The 18541-nt window shown below is 45.7% G+C and overlaps 1 protein-coding gene across 1 annotated transcript in view; it reads left to right on the top strand.

Moving 5' to 3' along the window:
• The window catches only part of PLEKHA8 (pleckstrin homology domain containing A8), a 117545-nt gene that overhangs the window by 73710 nt on the left and 25294 nt on the right, over positions 1-18541 (top strand). The window contains exons 9-10 of the mRNA XM_069212097.1: positions 6784-6869; positions 8022-8080. Coding sequence (XP_069068198.1) covers positions 6784-6869; positions 8022-8080 — 145 coding nt within the window. The remainder of the gene's footprint in view (positions 1-6783; positions 6870-8021; positions 8081-18541) is intronic.

Below are 18541 nucleotides of genomic sequence, written 5' to 3'. Positions count from 1 at the left end.
ACTTACTTCACTACCGCTAATAAGGATTTCAGAAACCGCGTCTCCTTGTCGGTTGCCGCATAGCTAGAGCCAATGTTCTGAGTTCTGAAGTTCAGATGCAGCCATCTCTTCGGAGGGGACAGTTTCTTGCACATGCAGACCACATTGCAGGGTGAGTCCATCCCCAGACCACACAGCCTACTCCTGGCATCTGTGCCCTCACTTAACTTCCCTCCTCTGTAGGCATTCAGTGAAATTAATCCAAATTGTAGCCGTGTCACATGTCTCTTCTGCACCTTGGAAAGCGGTTAATTTGAGAAGATTGGCAGTGATCGAGCTACATACAATTTGGTGGCTCAGTTGCTGTGGAACTTGCTGAACAAATCAAGCTCTGCTGAGATTATTTTTTCTGCCTTTGACAGTAAGATGGTCATATGTTGTTGTGGCAGGCTCACCCTCAACAACTCGCCAGCCTCTAGTTTGTTCATGGCAGAGTCAAAGTACTGGCTCTGTGGAGTTTGCCTGCGTTATCACCAGGCATGGTAGAGGCTTCAGTGAACCGACTGGTGCAGTGTTTAGCTTGGCAAGGAAGGATCGAAGCCTGGCTTTCAATAGCAGGTGCTGCATTGTGAGATTGAATTCTAACCTGATCTGCGAAGGACTTTTGCAATATGGAAGCATGAAAAGTTGACAGAAGCACTTACAGTCCACCTTGTCCCGTCAGGTACCAGGCTTGTTTTTGAAGATGCTAGCACCATAGGCTCTGGCAGGCATTCATTTGATGTTGATGACCTTAAGAGCTCCCCAGTGTCCCTTCAAATCAAGTTGTAGTTCAGTCCTTGGAAGGCCCAAGTCAGAGCTTGGGTGAAGCTTTTACGGGACTTGATGTGTGGAGGTGTTTGACTCCTGTCATCCAGACAAACCCCATATATTTGTAGGACATCATCCTCTCTAGACTTACATTTTTTTTGTGTCCAACAGGACAATTTGATTATGTTGCCGTCAAAGACCATAAACATAGTCTTGGCTAAATTAATGGCAATATTATGGGGCCACAAAAGTGGGCTAGAGCTTCAAGTGACATCTGAAGATCAGTATGTGTCTGATCCATGAGTACAGTGTCGTTAGCGTACTGCAAGGTTTGAGCTTCCTGGCAGCAAGACCCTCCGGAGAGGATCCTGCTGCATCCAGATGCTGATTTGAGGTCTCGGAGTATAGATTAAATATATCGGGTGCCATAACACACCCTGGCTGTAGGCCTTTCTGGGTAAAGATGTAATCTGGCATGTCCCACTTTGGGTGGCACTACGACCTCTGTTCCTCTTGGATTTTACAGTTTGTTTGCAGAAGAAATATCTTGTCCAGTGATTCATTTGTAAAAGAATAAGTTCTGGGGCCCAAAGTTTTGCTAAAGAGCCCGAGGCAGGTGCCATCGAAGGTCAGCGTACCAAATACCAAGGGTGTGTAGACTTGATTTCACTCCATGCCTCTTTAATATGCCACCAGACAATCCCTGCCTCCTTATCCCACACGTGCGTGTTCTTTTTATCACAGCATTCTCCCTTTGTCACTGTTTCTCCATCTTTCCCCCCTCCCTTTTGTGTTTTTCTTTCTGTTACTCTGGAGCAAAGTCTTTTGAGTAAAAATAAGTGCCGGTGGACCTGACTGTCAACCTCCAGCTCAAATTAAGCACTAGTTTTGTCCCTTTGCAGCAAAATAACATTTTTAGTGGGTGGCATGAACACTGCGAAAGCCATGGCAACTATGAATGAGCTAATTCTGGAGTCACAGACCGCAAACTGTTGGCAAAGATGGACTTTGATCCCTCATACAAGGCTACGCGCGGCCTTGGCAGTTGAGGTCTGGGAAAAGGGAGTGGCTTGAGGAGAAAACGTCTTCTGCTTTGTAGGCTCTGTACAAACTAGTCTCACATGAGTCATTTTGTACTGAAACTTCTCCACAAGTCCAAACGTGCATTCTCAATCTAGCACAATTCTCTTAATTCAGTATTTTTTCCATAAATGATGAGTTCCTAATAAAAATGCCACACATCCCTAGATGTAAAGTAGGGGGGCAAGATTGTGCATGTACCACGTTTATCCCAGAATTTTAAACTCCAACCCGGAGTCCTCCATCTTGAACACAAGATGGTTGTTTTTCCCTCTCCACTCTGTTGCTTTGAGATACTCTGTGCTCAAACCCTGCTGCCTTGGTAAGTGTGGATGAAAGACTGCCATTTAAATTAAAACTGTGAACTAAACGGGGATGTTCACTCTCTTCAGTGTTAATTCTACTAGTGAGTGGACCTCTTCAATCAGCTTTCAGTATCAAAACAGCAGTGTAAGTGGGATCCTATCCAAACCAGGCTCACATGAAGCAGCTGCCTGTGCAGATCGTGTTCTCATTATTACTTGCGAAGCGTTGGGGCACTACCTGAAACACTCTTCACCCTGTGAAACCTACTAACCTTCTCGGACTAACCCTTGAGTAGATACAAAAACCTGAGGTGTTCCAGCGGAGCCCACTGTACAACTCAGCAGACAGGCAGAGTGGGCTCCGGTCCAGCTCTTGTTGAAGATCCCAATAAAGGCTCTAGTAAAAATCAATGATTTCCTCCAAAGGTATTAGAACAAAGGTTAATGGTGGATTTTGTCAAAAAACAATAACCGTTCATTTAAGTTACAAACTGCGAGGATAAATGAATTCGTCAACAATGCAAGGACATTTGTCGATAGCAGTGTTTTACGAACAAACAGAAATAGCTGTTTATAATAAGTGCTCAGGTGATCCCACAGTGAAGACAAAATAATTGCAAACAGAATCCTAGTTTGTGTAGCACATGTAAGGCAATGATACACAGAAGGTTTTGTTGCACTATTTGGTTCTCTAAAGACTGGGCAATCCTTTGCAATAATACTGCAAAACCAATGAATGATAGGTATAGTCAGTGGGAGGAGATAGTGGAGTTGGTGAGCGACCTTCCTGAAGCCGACCGCAAGTGGGGGCACGAACTGGTCGCAGAAGGGATAGTGATCTCGAATGCAACCATTCGGGGTGTCCTGGACTCTGCTGAGATGCCATGTGTGGTTAGGAGTCTGGCTTGAGGCGGGAGGTCTGTCAGCACCTCATCAGTGTTGCATGTGATAGAGAGCATCCGTTTGGCTCTCAGGTCAACGCTATGCTTGAAACAAATGAAAACGGACACCGACTGCCAAAACCATGCTTGTGTTGCAGAACCAAACACTAAGTCTGCCTTCTACTCCTACTCTTAGCAGGAATATCTTCAAGAGCAATCCATTCAGGACACTCCAGGACCAAAGTCCTTCGGCAGAGGTCGCTATCGTGGCAATGGCAGAGGCAAGGGTAGAAAGGTCCCAACAAGGTTGCATCTACCTCTAAGCAGTGACTCGCCCATTATTTCCACCCGATCACAGAGTACCTGTTGAGGTGGGGGGTGGACAGAGGGTGGCCTGAGGCTTTTCTTTCCACAGGGGAGTTGAAATGATCACCGGCAAATAGGTGCTCTGTGTGTGACTGCAACGCTACTACCTGGAGTTACCCACCAGTCCACCAAATCCCTTGTTGCGATGTAATTATTTAAGACTATGTGTAACTGTTACAGGAGAACGTGCAAGAGCTGGTGCCCCCCCTCACCAGCGGGACCAAGAGTCTACTCGCTGTACTATCGGAATTCCCAAGAAACATGGGACTTGCAGCCTATCTTAGTCCACTGGCCTCGAACCCGCTGCATCCTGTGGTAGGACTTTCAAATGACCTCCCAGCAGGACCTCATTGAGCGGCTCTGCACAGGGGATTACATGACAACCGTCATCTGAAGCACACACTTCCACATCTCCATACACCTGGCACATCACTGCTACCTGCCCGTTATGGTAATTGGCCACCACTAACCGTTCATATATCTACTCGGTGGGGTCAGAGCACTCCAAAGGTATTTACCAAATGTCTAACAGGTGTAGCTGTGCACAAATGCCATCCAAGCCTTACTTCACTTACATGATTTGCTGTGTGAGCGGCAGCCAAGAGCAGTGCGTAGCGCACACTCAGCTGGCTCTGTCGCTGCTGCCCAGGCTAGGTTTCACATTTAGTTGCATTTAAAGCCACTGCAAATCCAGCCTTTTGTAGGATCTGTGCAAAATGCAGTCCCGGGGAAAAGCCTACATAAGTCAGGAGAGGATACTGGCATTCCAAAGGCTGTTCTCTCTTTTTCAAACACCACTTCCTCTTCCGGTAATGGTTGCAATGAAACAGTTGGCGATGATGGTTTTGTGCATTGCGACCGTGCCGCACATAACCTACATGTTCGTCAAGTGCATGAGTGCCAAGCACAAGCGGAGGTTCAAGGGCAGGATCTAGTGTTAGGACAGCCCAGGAGCCCACGCACTCTCGTATGGAGAAGCAAGAACTCCTTGCTGGGCACGCTGCTTCTGTGCAAGGGAGCATTACAATGGACATCTCACCTCTGGGCTCAGGAGCATATTTCAGCCACATGACTGTTCAGAGTAGCTGGACACCACCTGCAGAGTTGTCACTTCCATTTTCTTTAGCTTATGGCAATCCTAATGGCACTCGCAGCCTTTTGACAGAAAACCGCCCTACTGAACACAAGCAGAATGACTGCAGAGGACAACCTCCGAAAGCAGGGGATACCCACTTGTCCCGGCTGTCAGTAGTAGCCCAACACATTTGCACTGGACCATTGGAATCCTATTCACTTCTTCATGGAGCATCTGCCAGGGTTGCACAATGACTGAGAACTCGTTAAGCAGCACACATCAAGTTCACAAATGGGAGATAAATCCCAAAGTGCTTAAAAGGTACTTTCACCATCAGGGAGCTATCACAACTGATGTGTTTTCCCTGACGCAAAATGCAAAAACCCTGCGCTTGGGTGCTCATATCCACAGTCCAGAGGCAATGCAGTATGGATAAATTGGTGAGGGATATTTCTCTACACCTTTCCTCCTCTACCCGTTATCTCGTATGTTGTGAAGAAGATGAGGCAAATAACTATGACCTTCATTCAGGTGGCGCTGAGTGGGGTGAATCAGCCCTGGCATTCGCTGCTGTTGAAAGTGTCTCTACATCATCACAAAAGACCAGATCTACTGACTTTGCATCGTGGCCAACTGGCTCCTGAGTTCCTAAAGTTTGCCTACCTTAAACTTCCAGAGGTGTGTGTTCAAATCCAGAATGCAGCAAAGTGGAAAAGAGTTGTCTGTAATTGTATGGGTAAACAAATAGTCCTCTTTGAAGTATCTGTGCAAAGACTATTCTGCTAGCTTTTACATCTGCAAAAAGTGGTGTTGTATTTAGCTGCAGTTGCATCCCACATTCAAAACCGAATACATTTGTCTCTTTAAAATACCTTTAGTCAAGGCCTTCATGGAGGGCCTTGAAAGGGCAATTCTTCCAAAAACTGCCTCAGTGCCTGCCTGGAATGTGAACATAGTCCTAACAAGACTGACAGGTCCTCCTTTCAAGCCATCATGTTCTTGCTACTTGCAGGTCTTGTCTTGGAAGGCACTGTTCCTGGTTTCGTATCACTTCTCACAGGAGAATTGGTAAGTTGCAAACACTAACAGTGGAGGAACCTTTTATTCAGGTACATAAAGACGAGTGGTTCCAGGAACAAACTCCCACTTTGTTCAAAAAGTCGTGTCTCCAGACAGATGAGTTTCATATTTTTCTCCCACACCCAGAATCTGTAGCTAAAGGGCTTTGCATTCACTTAATGTCAAGAGAGCACTGATGTACAACACTTATAAAACAAAATCTGTATGTAGGACAAAGCAGTTCCTTGTTTGTAAAATCTCATAAAGGCAATCCTATCTCTAAGGGTGGTATCATTGGATTGTTAGATGTATAGTAATGCACTGTACTAAAGCCAAGTATACATTACACGTAATGCCTCGAGCACATTCAGCTCCAAAGAAGGGAGCGACTTTGCTCTTCTTAGGAAAGATTCCCATGGCTGACACAAATAAAGCTGATACATGGCTAGCAGCACACGTTTACCAAACACTACTGTGTGGCCACTCGAACCTGCCAGGAGACTTTAGTTGGCCAAACAGTTTTAAAAATGTAGTTTGAAACATGTGTTCACTAGTCACCGCTTAGCGGAGGTTCTGCCTTCAGTCCATGTGTTTCTAAAGCAATACATGCTACAACCTGGAAATGTTGCCATCTATTCGAGGTCTGTAGTGCTGTAGATTCACGTGGGCCCTCCCTTCATCCCAGAAGATACCAGTGTTTCAACTTTCTGTCATTTCCCAGTGAACAGCACATACACCATGGCTTAGTTCACTACACTGACATTAGTCATTCACTGCAGGCAAAACAATCTGAAACGCGGAGGCATTGTCCTCGGGCATTGTAGGCTAAGGGAGGAGTTACAGCTTCAGAACAACTTCAGAGAAGAAAAACTTGCAAACAAGCATGGGCCCAACACTAGATGACAGGACAATGCAAAGCTCATTAATCTACAGCACTACAGGCTGTGGACATGATAAGTAACATTTTACTTAATGGCAAGTAACCCTTTAAAACACAAGAGTAGCTGATCCTGAAAAACATTTGTTATAACAAATACTTTAGATTGGACACAATAGAAATTGTAGATTACCTGGAGAAGGCCTAGCTGTATTTACGAAAGGCAGTCTGCAGGTTCTGGTGACATGTGTTTCTCTTACAGGTTGAGCAGTTTGTAGCTTTTGCCCATGGAGGATTGTTGTCTTGCCCAAGACTCTTTAAAACACTGATCTCTGTGTCTGTTATTTGCAGATTTAATGATATTGTTCTCCTGGAGGAAGATGGCATCCCAACGCAGCTCTTCCTAGACTCCTGCTACGCCATCGTCCCTGTTCTGGGTAAGGAGCTGCTCCAAAGCAGAGAGACTTCTGATCACAGTTAAAAAGCTGTAAGTTGTTTATGGGATTGTTTGATGGATTTGTTGCATACCACAAAGCGCGTGACAAAGTCTAGAGAAGGAGGAAGTGTTGAAATACAATTTTGACAGTGAGCTTTGGCCTGTGTTTTGGCTAAGGGGGGCTGGAGATTCGTAGTATGTGCTCACACTGCAGGGAGCTTTTGATACTGCCCCAGTGCCTGCAGATTGGTTCGCTGTGCGACCCTGAAGACACTTCACCCTGCCTGGACGCTTCAGTGACCATCTGTGCTGTGTTGAGGGGACATGAGCCTGTAGTCTGCTCACTCTTTACTGGTCACAGTTGCAGCACTTTTGGCCGCAGGAGGGTGACTGTGTTCTTGCCATGTGCTGCAGCATCTGCTGCAGGTGCAAGGCCATTACAAATGGGCAATAGTCATTCTTTGGTATGGTCACCCATACCAAGTGTACAAGTCTCTGCGGCTCAACCCCTGACACGAATGCCTATCTATAGATTCTGCCGTTTAAGTAGAATGTATAGTCAGAGCGGCTGCCGCAGGATGGCTGGTGTAAAAAGGAAGTGCCACAAACCTATTAATCAATCAGTGGATTTATTGGGGTGCACTTATCACCCGTGAGGGTATCCAAGTGCCATGTCAGCTGCGTGGGATCCAGCCGGAGGACTCAGTCGAAGAGCGAAGGTCTGGAGCTGTCTTCTGAACTCCAGAATGAAAGGGGAGGACCTCGGGTGAAAGGGGAGATTGTTCCAAGCTTTTGCTGCCAGATAGAAGGCACATCCTCTGTGGTTGCGCCTGAGGATGGATGGTGTGCAGGGGAGGTAAAGGGCGGCGGACCAAAGGTTTCTGGTGAGGTGGTGAAAGTTCAGACGATGGTTAAGGCAAGCAGGTCCTTGGTTGTGAAGGGCTTTGTAGGTGAGGGTCAGCATCTTGAATTGGCATTGTTGTGTACAGGGAGCCAGTGGAGGTTCCTGAGGTGTATGCAGGTCTGTCTTGCAGGTCAAGTATGACCCTTGCTGTTGTGTTCTGAATGACCTAGGTGTGACTGATTATAAACCCTTAAGAATGGAAACTATACTCCTTTCTATAGCTTTTTCAAATCTGGGCTTTCATTGCAGATAAACTTGGGCCCACAGTCTTCGCACCAGTTAAAATGGACTTTGTTGGAAATATCAAGGTAAGTGCTTCATAGAGATCTTCAAATCACGTCTGCTCTTCTATGAATAGTTCTTTCCCCCTCCTTAAAGTGATGCATTTCTCTGGGACTGTTGATAATGTCTGTGCTAGAAACATGATTGCAGGATTCCTGGTGCTTGTTTCATTTAGAAAGCTTCCATGAGCATTGAGGATGCGACTGATCAGTCTGAGGCCCCCTTGCAAGCGCACACAGCTCCACGGTGAAGCTCTTGACGTACTTTGTCCTTGCTCCCGCTTGGACGTACACCTGTTGCATGGATGTGGCCCTCCTCCCATCAACAAACAGAGGAAAAATAGCCAATGCTCTGAGGCTGACATTGATTCTGAGACTCTGAGATTCATGCTGAAAGAATATGGTCAAAGATTGGAATTTTTTTAAAAAAAAATTGAATTAGAAAAAAATACTTATTCCCCATGGTTTTCTTTTCATTTTTTTGTATTAGGTTTTAGATATTGCATAGGCGCAGCCAGCACACAGATAAACTGAGCTAAACATAATAACCTCTTCTTTAATATGTCTCATACAGTGTAACAGTCCTGTGTGCAGTAGGCATGGGAAGAAGGTCATACCAAATTAAAAGGTTATATATAGCCTCTTGCAGATTATATTCACATTGGAAAGACAAACTCTGACTCTGGACACGCACAACAATGGACATGCACGCACTTTTGAGAAGTTGTATTAAATTTACTCTATTAAGAAAGAAAGAGAAGGTTAATTTTTAGTTATATAAGCCTTGGGATTCTCCCCAGACGGACCTGTATTTCTTTAGACAATTGCTGCTCCTGAATAAGCATTCTTCTGGGGTCAGAAGTTTGCAGAGATCCAGAACACAGTCATCTACGGAAGTAGGTCCTGTGTAGTCTCCCAGACTCAAGATCCCTCTTTTCGCCATGAGTAAAACATGAAGGATGAATTCTGTTTGCTTCAGATCCAGATTACAAAAGTTTGCATCTCCGTGTAATAAAATCAGCAATGGCATATTTTGAGTTTCAAGCCAACAATGTAGCTCATCCTCTGAACAGCGTGTGACCAAGGTGATTTAAGTGTGGCTCTGGTCCAGAAGAAATGTTGAATACTTCATCTGGCACCCATTCACAGTTTGATGAATTATGCTTTTTCATTAATGTTGGCTTTATTTATGGGAACTGTAGGATGAAGTTGGCTGTGAGCATGGTGAGGGAGAAACCGGCAGGTCTAGACTGCCAATAAGAGTGGGGAGAGGTGGAGCGAAAGGACACCCGTCTTCCCTCTCTCCTGCCTTTTGAGTGTCTGTTCCCAACCATAGTCTGTCTAGGCCTCCTCTCCTGGACCACTCACAGTGTTTTCGATGACATCAAGAGTTGCTGGTCAAGCCTGCTGGTGGCCAGTAGGGACAGGTTAAGACAGTCCAGCCCTGCCCTATGTCCATTGAAATCCTTTTTCCTGGATAATTTTATCCCTGAACTAAAGATGAAGAAAGTGGGACAGAATTGTAATGGGATGCGAGGAAGGCAGCTGGACTAGTCTAATCCTGCCCCATGCACCTTGGTCTAATACGTTTGGAGACGCACCCCTTTTTGTCTGTGTCCGTTTGTAAAATTAAGTTTCCAGGAAAGTCTAGATCCGCCTCTTACCTGATGGTGCTTTAACTATTTTACAATGGGTTGGAGCAGCGTGGCAGACTGTGGTGACTTGGATGGGTCTTCCTAGTTATTTTAGACTGTCCGTCCCACTGTGTTTATTATCAGTTGAAGACTTTTTTTTTAGGTCTGGCCTAGACTCAGCTTTATCTATCTCGCCAACCTCATGTTTTTTTAAAATGTACATATAAAAATATATATGTTCGAAGGCATGTGTAGCTGCAGATACACATGCTATGCATAGCTCTTCCGACATCTAGTGTTGGGCTCAGAGTGTTACAAGTTGTTTTTGTGTGTATATATATATATATATATATATATGTTCGATGGCATGTGTAGCTGCAGATACACATGCTGTGCATTATCCTGCCATCTAGTGTTGGGCTCGGAGTGTTACAAGTTGTTTTTCTTCGAAGAAGTCTCTTCGAGTCACAAGACCGAGGGACTCCTCCCTTTCGGCTCCATTGCGCATGGGCGTCGACTCCATCTTAGATTGTTTTCTTTCCGCCATCGGGTTTGGACGTGTTCCTCTTCGCTCCGTATTTCAAATCGGGAAAGTTAGCTATTTATCGGAAAATTTGACGGTATTGTTCGCGCTCGGTACCGGTCTAGTGTTGGTACATCAACACCGAAAGAAGAAGCGCTCCGGCGGCCCTTCAGGGCTTCCACTCTTCAGCGGGGCCTAGTCGGCCCGACCGCGTCCATCGTCGAAACTCATGGACCGGACCCCCTTCCACTTCTGCCCGAATTGCCACGCAAAGTATCCTTATACAGACCAACACTTGGTCTGTAATCTGTGTCTCTCACCAGAACACAGGGAAGATACTTGCAAGGCCTGCCGGGCATTTCGATCGAAGAAGACCCTACGCGATCGAAGAGCCAGAAGACTTCAGATGGCGTCGACACCGGCCGAACAGATCGATGTCGAGGAAGAGGAGAGATTCTCCATTCACGAATCGGACTCAGACGACTCCGAAACTGAGCAGCCGAAGGCGCAGCCAAAAAATGTGAGTAAATCTGCCCCGGCCAAGACTCACTCCAAAATTATGAAGGCCAAGGGGATGCCACAGACAACAGGCCATGGCTTAACCCGAAAACACGGTGACCAAACATCGGCACCGAAAGAGGCCTCCCAAGAGCCGAAGACATCCGACTCCGGTCGAGATACCGACTCCGAAACAACTCGACGTCGAGAGTTCGACACCCCCAAAGTTGAAAAGGTTTCCTCGGAGCCGAAAAAGAACGTACTGAAACCTTCGGTGTCGAAACATGCAGCCTCAGAACCGAAAATAGGCTCCTACACAGAAGAGCACGGCCTTTCCAGCCAAAGGCAAGGGCACAGATTTGAGCAGGAATTAGGTATGGGAGAGCCAGACCATACTCAAAGGAGGCTGCACATCCAGAAAGAGACTGGTAAAATTCAAACTCTTCCCCCAATTTAAAATAAAAAGAAAGCTAGCATTCCAGGAGGCGGAAATGCAGCCAAAAGCAAAAGTGTCAAGAGACAAAACACCACCAAGGTTTTCGCCACAGCCTTCACCACTGCACTCGCCACATCTGTCCCCGGTAGCAACACCCCCATTGCAGTCGCCAACACACATGGGGATGACACAAGATGACCCGGATGCATGGGACTTATATGATGCACCGGTCTCAGACAACAGTCCTGATTGCTACCCGGCAAGGCCGTCACCACCAGAGGACAGCACTGCATATATGCAGGTGTTATTAAGGGCAGCTACTTTCCACAATGTAGCAATGCATGCAGAGCCAATAGAAGACGACTTCTTATTTAATACCTTGGCATCCACTCACAGCTCTTACCAAAGTTTGCCAATGCTCCCAGGCATGCTAAAGCATGCCAAACAGGTGTTCCAGGACCCAGTGAAAGGCAGAGCCATCACGCCTAGGGTGGAGAAGAAATATAAACCTCCCCCAACGGACCCTGTGTTTATAACACAGCAACTGACACCAGATTCGGTGGTCGTGGGAGCGGCCAGGAAGAGGGCAAACTCCCAATCTTCAGGAGACGCACCACCGCCCGACAAGGAAAGTCGGAAGTTCGATGCTGCAGGCAAGCGGGTGGCAGCACAGGTAGCCAATCAATGGCGGATTGCCAATTCGCAGGCTCTACTGGCTCGCTACGACAGGGCACACTGGGACGAGATGCAACATATAATACAGCACTTGCCCAAGGAACACCAAAAGCGTGCCCAACAGGTTGTTGAGGAAGGACAAGCGATTTCCAACAACCAAATAAGGTCTGCAATGGACTCGGCAGACACAGCAGCACGGACAGTGAACACCGAGGTAACCATTTGCAGGTACGCATGGTTACGGAGCTCAGGTTTTAAACCGGAAATCCAGCAAGCTGTGCTAAATATGCTGTTTAACCAAGAAAAATTGTTTGGGCCGGAGGTGGATACGGCATTCGAAAAGCTAAAAAAGGACACGGACACGGACAAGGCCAAAGCCATGGGAGCGCTCTACTCCCCACAAAACAGAGGCACTTTTAGAAGGCCACAATTTAGAGGGGGGTTTCGTTCCCAAACCACAGAGCCTTCAACCTCACAAGCCAGACCCACATATCAGGGCCAGTACCAAAGAGGTGGTTATCGAGGATCATACAGGGGTGGACAATTCCCAAAAGCAAGGGGGAAATTCCAAAGCCCTAAAACCTCTCAAGCCAAACCGTGACTTCAATGTCACAAACCCCTACCACTCAACACCAGTGGGGGGGAGACTTACCGCATACTACCACAACTGGGCAAACATAACTACGGACGCATGGGTCCTAGCCATTATCCAACATGGTTATTGCATAGAATTCATAAATTTCCCACCAGATGTGCCCCCAAGAGCACACACTATGTCCAAACAACACTTAGACCTGTTACAGCTAGAAGTTCAAGCATTGTTACAAAAACAAGCAATAGAACTAGTGCCCAAACATCAAAATGGTACAGGTGTCTACTCCCTGTACTTCCTAATTCCAAAGAAAGACAAAACGTTGAGACCCATATTAGACCTCAGAACTCTGAATCTCTACATCAAATCAGATCACTTCCAAATGGTAACACTTCTAGACGTGATTCCCTTACTCAAAAAACATGACTACATGTCAACGTTAGATCTAAAGGATGCATATTTCCATATACCCATACATCCTTCTCACAGGAAATACTTAAGGTTTGTAATACAAGGAGTGCATTACCAATTCAAGGTGTTACCATTCGAAATAACAACAGCCCCAAGGGTATTCACAAAATGCCTTGCAGTAGTAGCCGCTCATATAAGGAGACAGCACATGCACGTATTCCCATACTTAGACGACTGATTAATAAAAACCAGCACTCAGCAACAGTGTCTGCTGCACACACAATCCGTTATAGAAACTCTGCACAAACTAGGGTTCTCTATAAATTACCATAAATCACATCTACAACCATCCCAAATACTTGGGAGCAACACTCGACACACAAAAGGCGATTGCCACTCCAAGTCCACAAAGAGTACAAGCCTTCCAAAATATAATATTAAACATGCAACCAAACCAACACTACCAAGTGAAGTTTGTAATTAAACTTCTAGGCATGATGTCTTCATGCATAGCCATTGTCCCAAACACAAGACTACACATGCGGCCCTTACAACAGTGCCTAGCAACACAGTGGACACAAGCACAGGGTCAACTCCAAGATCTAGTGTTGATAGACCGCCAGGCACACTTCTCGCTTCAATGGTGGAACCCTATAAATTTAAACCAAAGGCGGCCATTCCAAGACCCAGTGCCTCAATACGTGATCACAACAGATGCTTCCATGATGGGGTGGGGAGCAAACCTCAACCAGCACAGTATACAGGGACAATGGGACGTTCAACAAAAACAACTGCATATAAATCATTTAGAACTGCTGGCAGTGTTTCTAGCATTGAAAGCATTTCAACCACTGGTAGCCCACAAACACATTCTTGTCAAAACAGACAACATGACTACAATGTATTACCTAAACAAGCAAGGAGGGACACACTTGTCACAACTGTGTCTCTTAGCACAAAAGATTTGGCATTGGGCAATTCACAATCACATTCGCCTAATAGCACAATACATCCCAGGGATCCAAAACCAATTAGCCGACAATCTCAGTCGAGATCATCAACAGACACACGAATGGGAGATTCATCCCCAGATCCTACAAGATTACTTTCTACGCTAGGGAACACCAAAAATCGACCTATTCTCAACAAAAGAAAATGCAAAATGCCAAAACTTTGCGTCCAGGTACCCACACCCTCTGTCCAAGGGCAATGCGTTATGCATGAGTTGGTCAGGGATATTTGCTTGCGTTTTTCCCCCTCTCCCACTCATTCCTTATCTGGTAAACAAACTGAGTCAAAACAGACTCAAACTAATACTCATAGCACCGACCTGGGCTCGCCAACCGTGGTACACAACACTGCTGGACCTATCAGTAGTACCTCACGTCAAATTACCAAACAGGCCAGATCTGTTAACTCAACACAAACAACAGATCAGACACCCGAATCCAGCATCGCTCAATCTAGCAATCTAGCTCCTGAAGTCTTAGAATTTGGACACTTAGACCTTACACAAGAATGTATGGAGGTCATTAAACAAGCTAGGAAACCTACTACAAGACATTGTTATGCAAACAAATGGAAAAGATTTGTTTACTACTGCCACAATAATACAATTCAACCACTACATGCTTCTGCAAAAAACATTGTAAGTTACTTATTACACTTACAAAAATCTAACCTAGCATTCTCTTCTATTAAAATACATCTCACAGCAATATCTGCCTATCTGCAGATTAAACATTCAACATTGCTCTTTCTAATCCCAGTCATCAAAGCATTTATGGAAAGATTAAAAAGAATCATACCCCCGAGAACACCACCAGTCCCTTCGTGGAACCTCAATATTGTATTAACACGACTCATGGGACCACCATTTGAACCCATGCACTCTTGTGAAATGCAATACTTAACTTGGAAGGTAGCCTTCCTAATAGCTATCACTTCTCTTAGAAGAGTAAGCGAAATACAAGCATTTACTATACAAGAACCCTTTATACAAATACATAAACATAAAGTGGTTCTCGGTACAAATCCAAAATTCTTACCAAAAGTTATATCACCATTCCACCTAAAACAAACAGTGGAACTCCCAGTCTTTTTTCCACAACCAGACTCAGTAGCCGAAAGAGCCTTACATATGTTAGACATCAAAAGAGCACTAATGTATTACATTGACAGAACAAAACAGTTTCCCAAAACAAAACAATTTTTTGTAGCCTTCCAAAAACCTCATGCAGGGAATCCTATATCCAAGCAAGGCATTGCTAGATGGATAGTGAAATGTATTCAAACCTGCTATATTAAAGCAAAAAGGGATCTACCTATTACACCAAAGGCACATTCCACTAGGAAAAAACGCGCCACAATGGCTTTTTTTAGGGAATATACTTATGACAGAAATTTGTAAGGCAGCCACATGGTCTACGCCTCATACATTCACAAAACATTACCATGTAGATGTGTTAACAGCACAACAAGCCACAGTAGGACAGGCTGTATTACGAACATTATTTCAAACAACTTCAACTCCTACAGGCTAAGCCACTGCTTTTGGGGAGATTACTGATTACTAGTCTGTGCACAGCATGTGTATCTGCAGCTACACATGCCATCGAATGGAAAATGTCACTTACCCAGTGTATATCTGTTCGTGGCATGAGACGCTGCAGATTCACATGCGCCCTCCCCGGGAGCCTGTAGCCGTTATAAGTTGAATGAAACTTGTAAATTTGTAAATATATACTATTCTTATACACGTTATGTACATACATACTTACTACATTGCATGGGCACCTTTACTATATACACACAACTCCTACCTCACCCTCTGCGGGGCAAAAAACAATCTAAGATTAAGTCGACGCCCATGCGCAATGGAGTCAAAAGGGAGGAGTCCCTCGGTCTCGTAACTCGAAGAGACTTCTTCGAAGAAAAACAACTTGTAACACTCCGAGCCCAACACTAGATGGCAAGATAATGCACAGCATGTGAATCTGCAGCGTCTCATGCCACGAACAGATGTACACTGGGTAAGTGACAATTTCCATATATACGTACATACATACAAGGCCTTTCAGTCAGCCCTCTTCATCATTTGGCCTGTTCAAGAGTCATTCACATTTTGCTTCTGCCCACCACAGCTCAGAGCAGTGGTCCAGATTACCTCAAATATTGGCTCTCATCTCTTGGGTGATGTCATTTTCTTGTGCACCTAAACAGCTGACTAAAAAGTAGTCTACCTGAGTGCGAGAGCTTGTGAGTCAATCTCTGCGTTCACTTCTGCTATTATTTTGTGGTACATTTATTTTTTAAGGTAACCATTGTTTTTTACTTTATATTTTTGCAGCTGTATTCATGTGACCTTTAGGCATGTGTATTTTTGCTTTTTTATTATTTTTACACTAATGCATGAGTTGAACTGTCATGAACCCTTCACGCCCTTTTCGAGAACATTTTTTGCGAGACCTACTCACTTGTTCCCACCTCAGGCTCAAGATGTATGGGCACAGATGAAACACACTTTATATTGTAAATAAATACATATCCTGCAGATGGACTCCTTTTACAAGTAAACCCTCCTTCCTAATTGCTGTAACAGCTGATTGGCAATTCTTATTTGAACAGTCTGATACAACTCATTATTTTTGTCTGTAAACTGTGAATTTCACACCAAATTCTTTAAAAATTCTCACTAGTGCACAAGGCACCAATGTGACCTTACAGATAACTAAAATGGGAACTTGTTTGTTAGGTCTGCACTCTCTTGCAAGGTCTTTCTTTAAATTATGGGGGCCTAGAGGCTGCCTCTAGCTTTCCATTGGTTGGCTTCACTGTCACTTCGATGTATTTGATTCTTATTTGTCAGCCTCTGTAGGCTTCCTTCCTCTTTGTGTGTTTACTCCCTCCCCAGGAGCATGGATGCATTACTTGTGTCCTTTCACTGCTTGCTTTTTTCGGGTGCTACTTTTTTTCTTTTTGTTAAAGTAGTCTACCAGAGTGATTGTGGTTTTTTTCAGCTGTCTCCTTTGTGTACTTCTCTGCCCTCAGTGTCCCTTCCCCGGTCCCATCTGTTGTCTGTGTACTGGCGCACAACCCCTCCTGACCACCCTCTGTTGTCTTCTTGCTGCCCCCAGCCCTGCTGACCACCCTTCATTCTCTTTCTACTTGCTCCCAACCACCCTTCATTGTGCATCTGCTTGCCCCCAGCCCCTCCTCACCACCCTCCATTTTCTGTCTGGTCATTCCCAGACCCTCCCACTGAACCTCCTTTGTCCATGTTGTTACCCCAGCCCCCCCCCCCCCCCCCCCCCACTCTTCTTGTTCGTGTGGTTGTTGCGGTCCCTCCCACCCACTCTCCGTCGCCCATCTGCTTACCCTTGCCCCTCCCACATACTCTGTTGTTTTTGTGTTTGCCCCATCATCCCTTGGTTGTCTGTCTTGTTCCCAGGCCCTCCGGCCCACCCACTGTTTACAATCTGCTTGACCATTGTTCATCTGCTTGCCTCCTAGAAGGCAGTGCAAGAGCCTATAGACATTGGTATAGGCTTCTGCTATCAACATTGCAGTGTCCTACATTGAGCCCCGACGCGCCCTCCCTACTGCCTCTCCAAGATATGTGGATTGCAGGGGAAAGGGAGAGGCAGGAGGTGTGGGCAAAGGCACACAGTGAAGCTACTCTTCCCCCAGCCCTTGTGCTCCACAGTGACACTGGAGCCGCATAAGGCGGAAGCAGAACCCAAGTCCCTCACACACTCATTCTTTAGAGGTCAATAACATGTTAACATTGAGATGGGTTATAGTGACACCTTTTGTTGCTTTGCTTTGAGACCTGGGGGGTGGGGGTGGGGGTAAATGAAAATAAAAGAAACCGGGATTAACTCAGCCTTTTGCCTTCACCCAGGAGACGAGCCTAGTGAAGATTGCACTGCCTATGGAAGAATACATTTCACACAAATCATAGACACTTTACTGACTCCTAATCTGTGAGGCTGGCTTTGGTCACAAGAACTTGGTTATCACTAACGAAAATGCTCCTCGGTAGAAATAGTCTTTGCAGGAGGGGCAGGTCTGTTAGCCATGCCCAGCTTGTATTTTTAGGGTCGAGTCTGCGCTTGCGCATACGTCTCTCATGCGAGATGCTCTTGTGTTCAGTAAAGGGCTTGAAGCCCGCCTGTCGCTCACCATTTGTTGATTTGCGTTGCACTCTTCTTTACAGCCTCGTAATTCATCAAGGTATGTCTGGAATCATTTCCGTTGCTCTGTGTGGAGTAGGGATCAAGCACTAATTGATTTCAACTTAATTAGTGCCCGTCCGCTGCTCCCGATGTGATCGAAGTAATATTTTGTTCTAACTTCCAGTGCCCCGCACAGAGAAGGCGTGTGACTGGCAAAAACGTGCCCAGCAGTACAAACAAAATTGCAACGTTTTATTATTATTATTTTTTTAAGCTAATTTTATTTTATTTGTTAACCTCTTAAGTGCGGGCGTCGGCCACTGGCCGACGCCCACACACCCTCCCTGTTGCGGGTCACGACCAGTGGCCGACACCAGGAAGGGCATTAATAAATCCTCGGGTGCGTCGCACCCGAGGATTTTTTATTTTTTTTCCCCCCCCCCCGGGAGACACGGAAGCTACCGTGTCTCCCCCCGCCCCCCACCCGCCCCTTTGTGACGTCGCGCGCTGACGTTGCAAAGGTGTTTTCCCCATGAAAGCAG

Source organism: Pleurodeles waltl, chromosome 10 (genome assembly GCF_031143425.1).
Source record: "Pleurodeles waltl isolate 20211129_DDA chromosome 10, aPleWal1.hap1.20221129, whole genome shotgun sequence".
Taxonomy (NCBI): domain Eukaryota; kingdom Metazoa; phylum Chordata; class Amphibia; order Caudata; family Salamandridae; genus Pleurodeles; species Pleurodeles waltl.
This window is presented reverse-complemented; position numbering and strand designations above follow the sequence as displayed.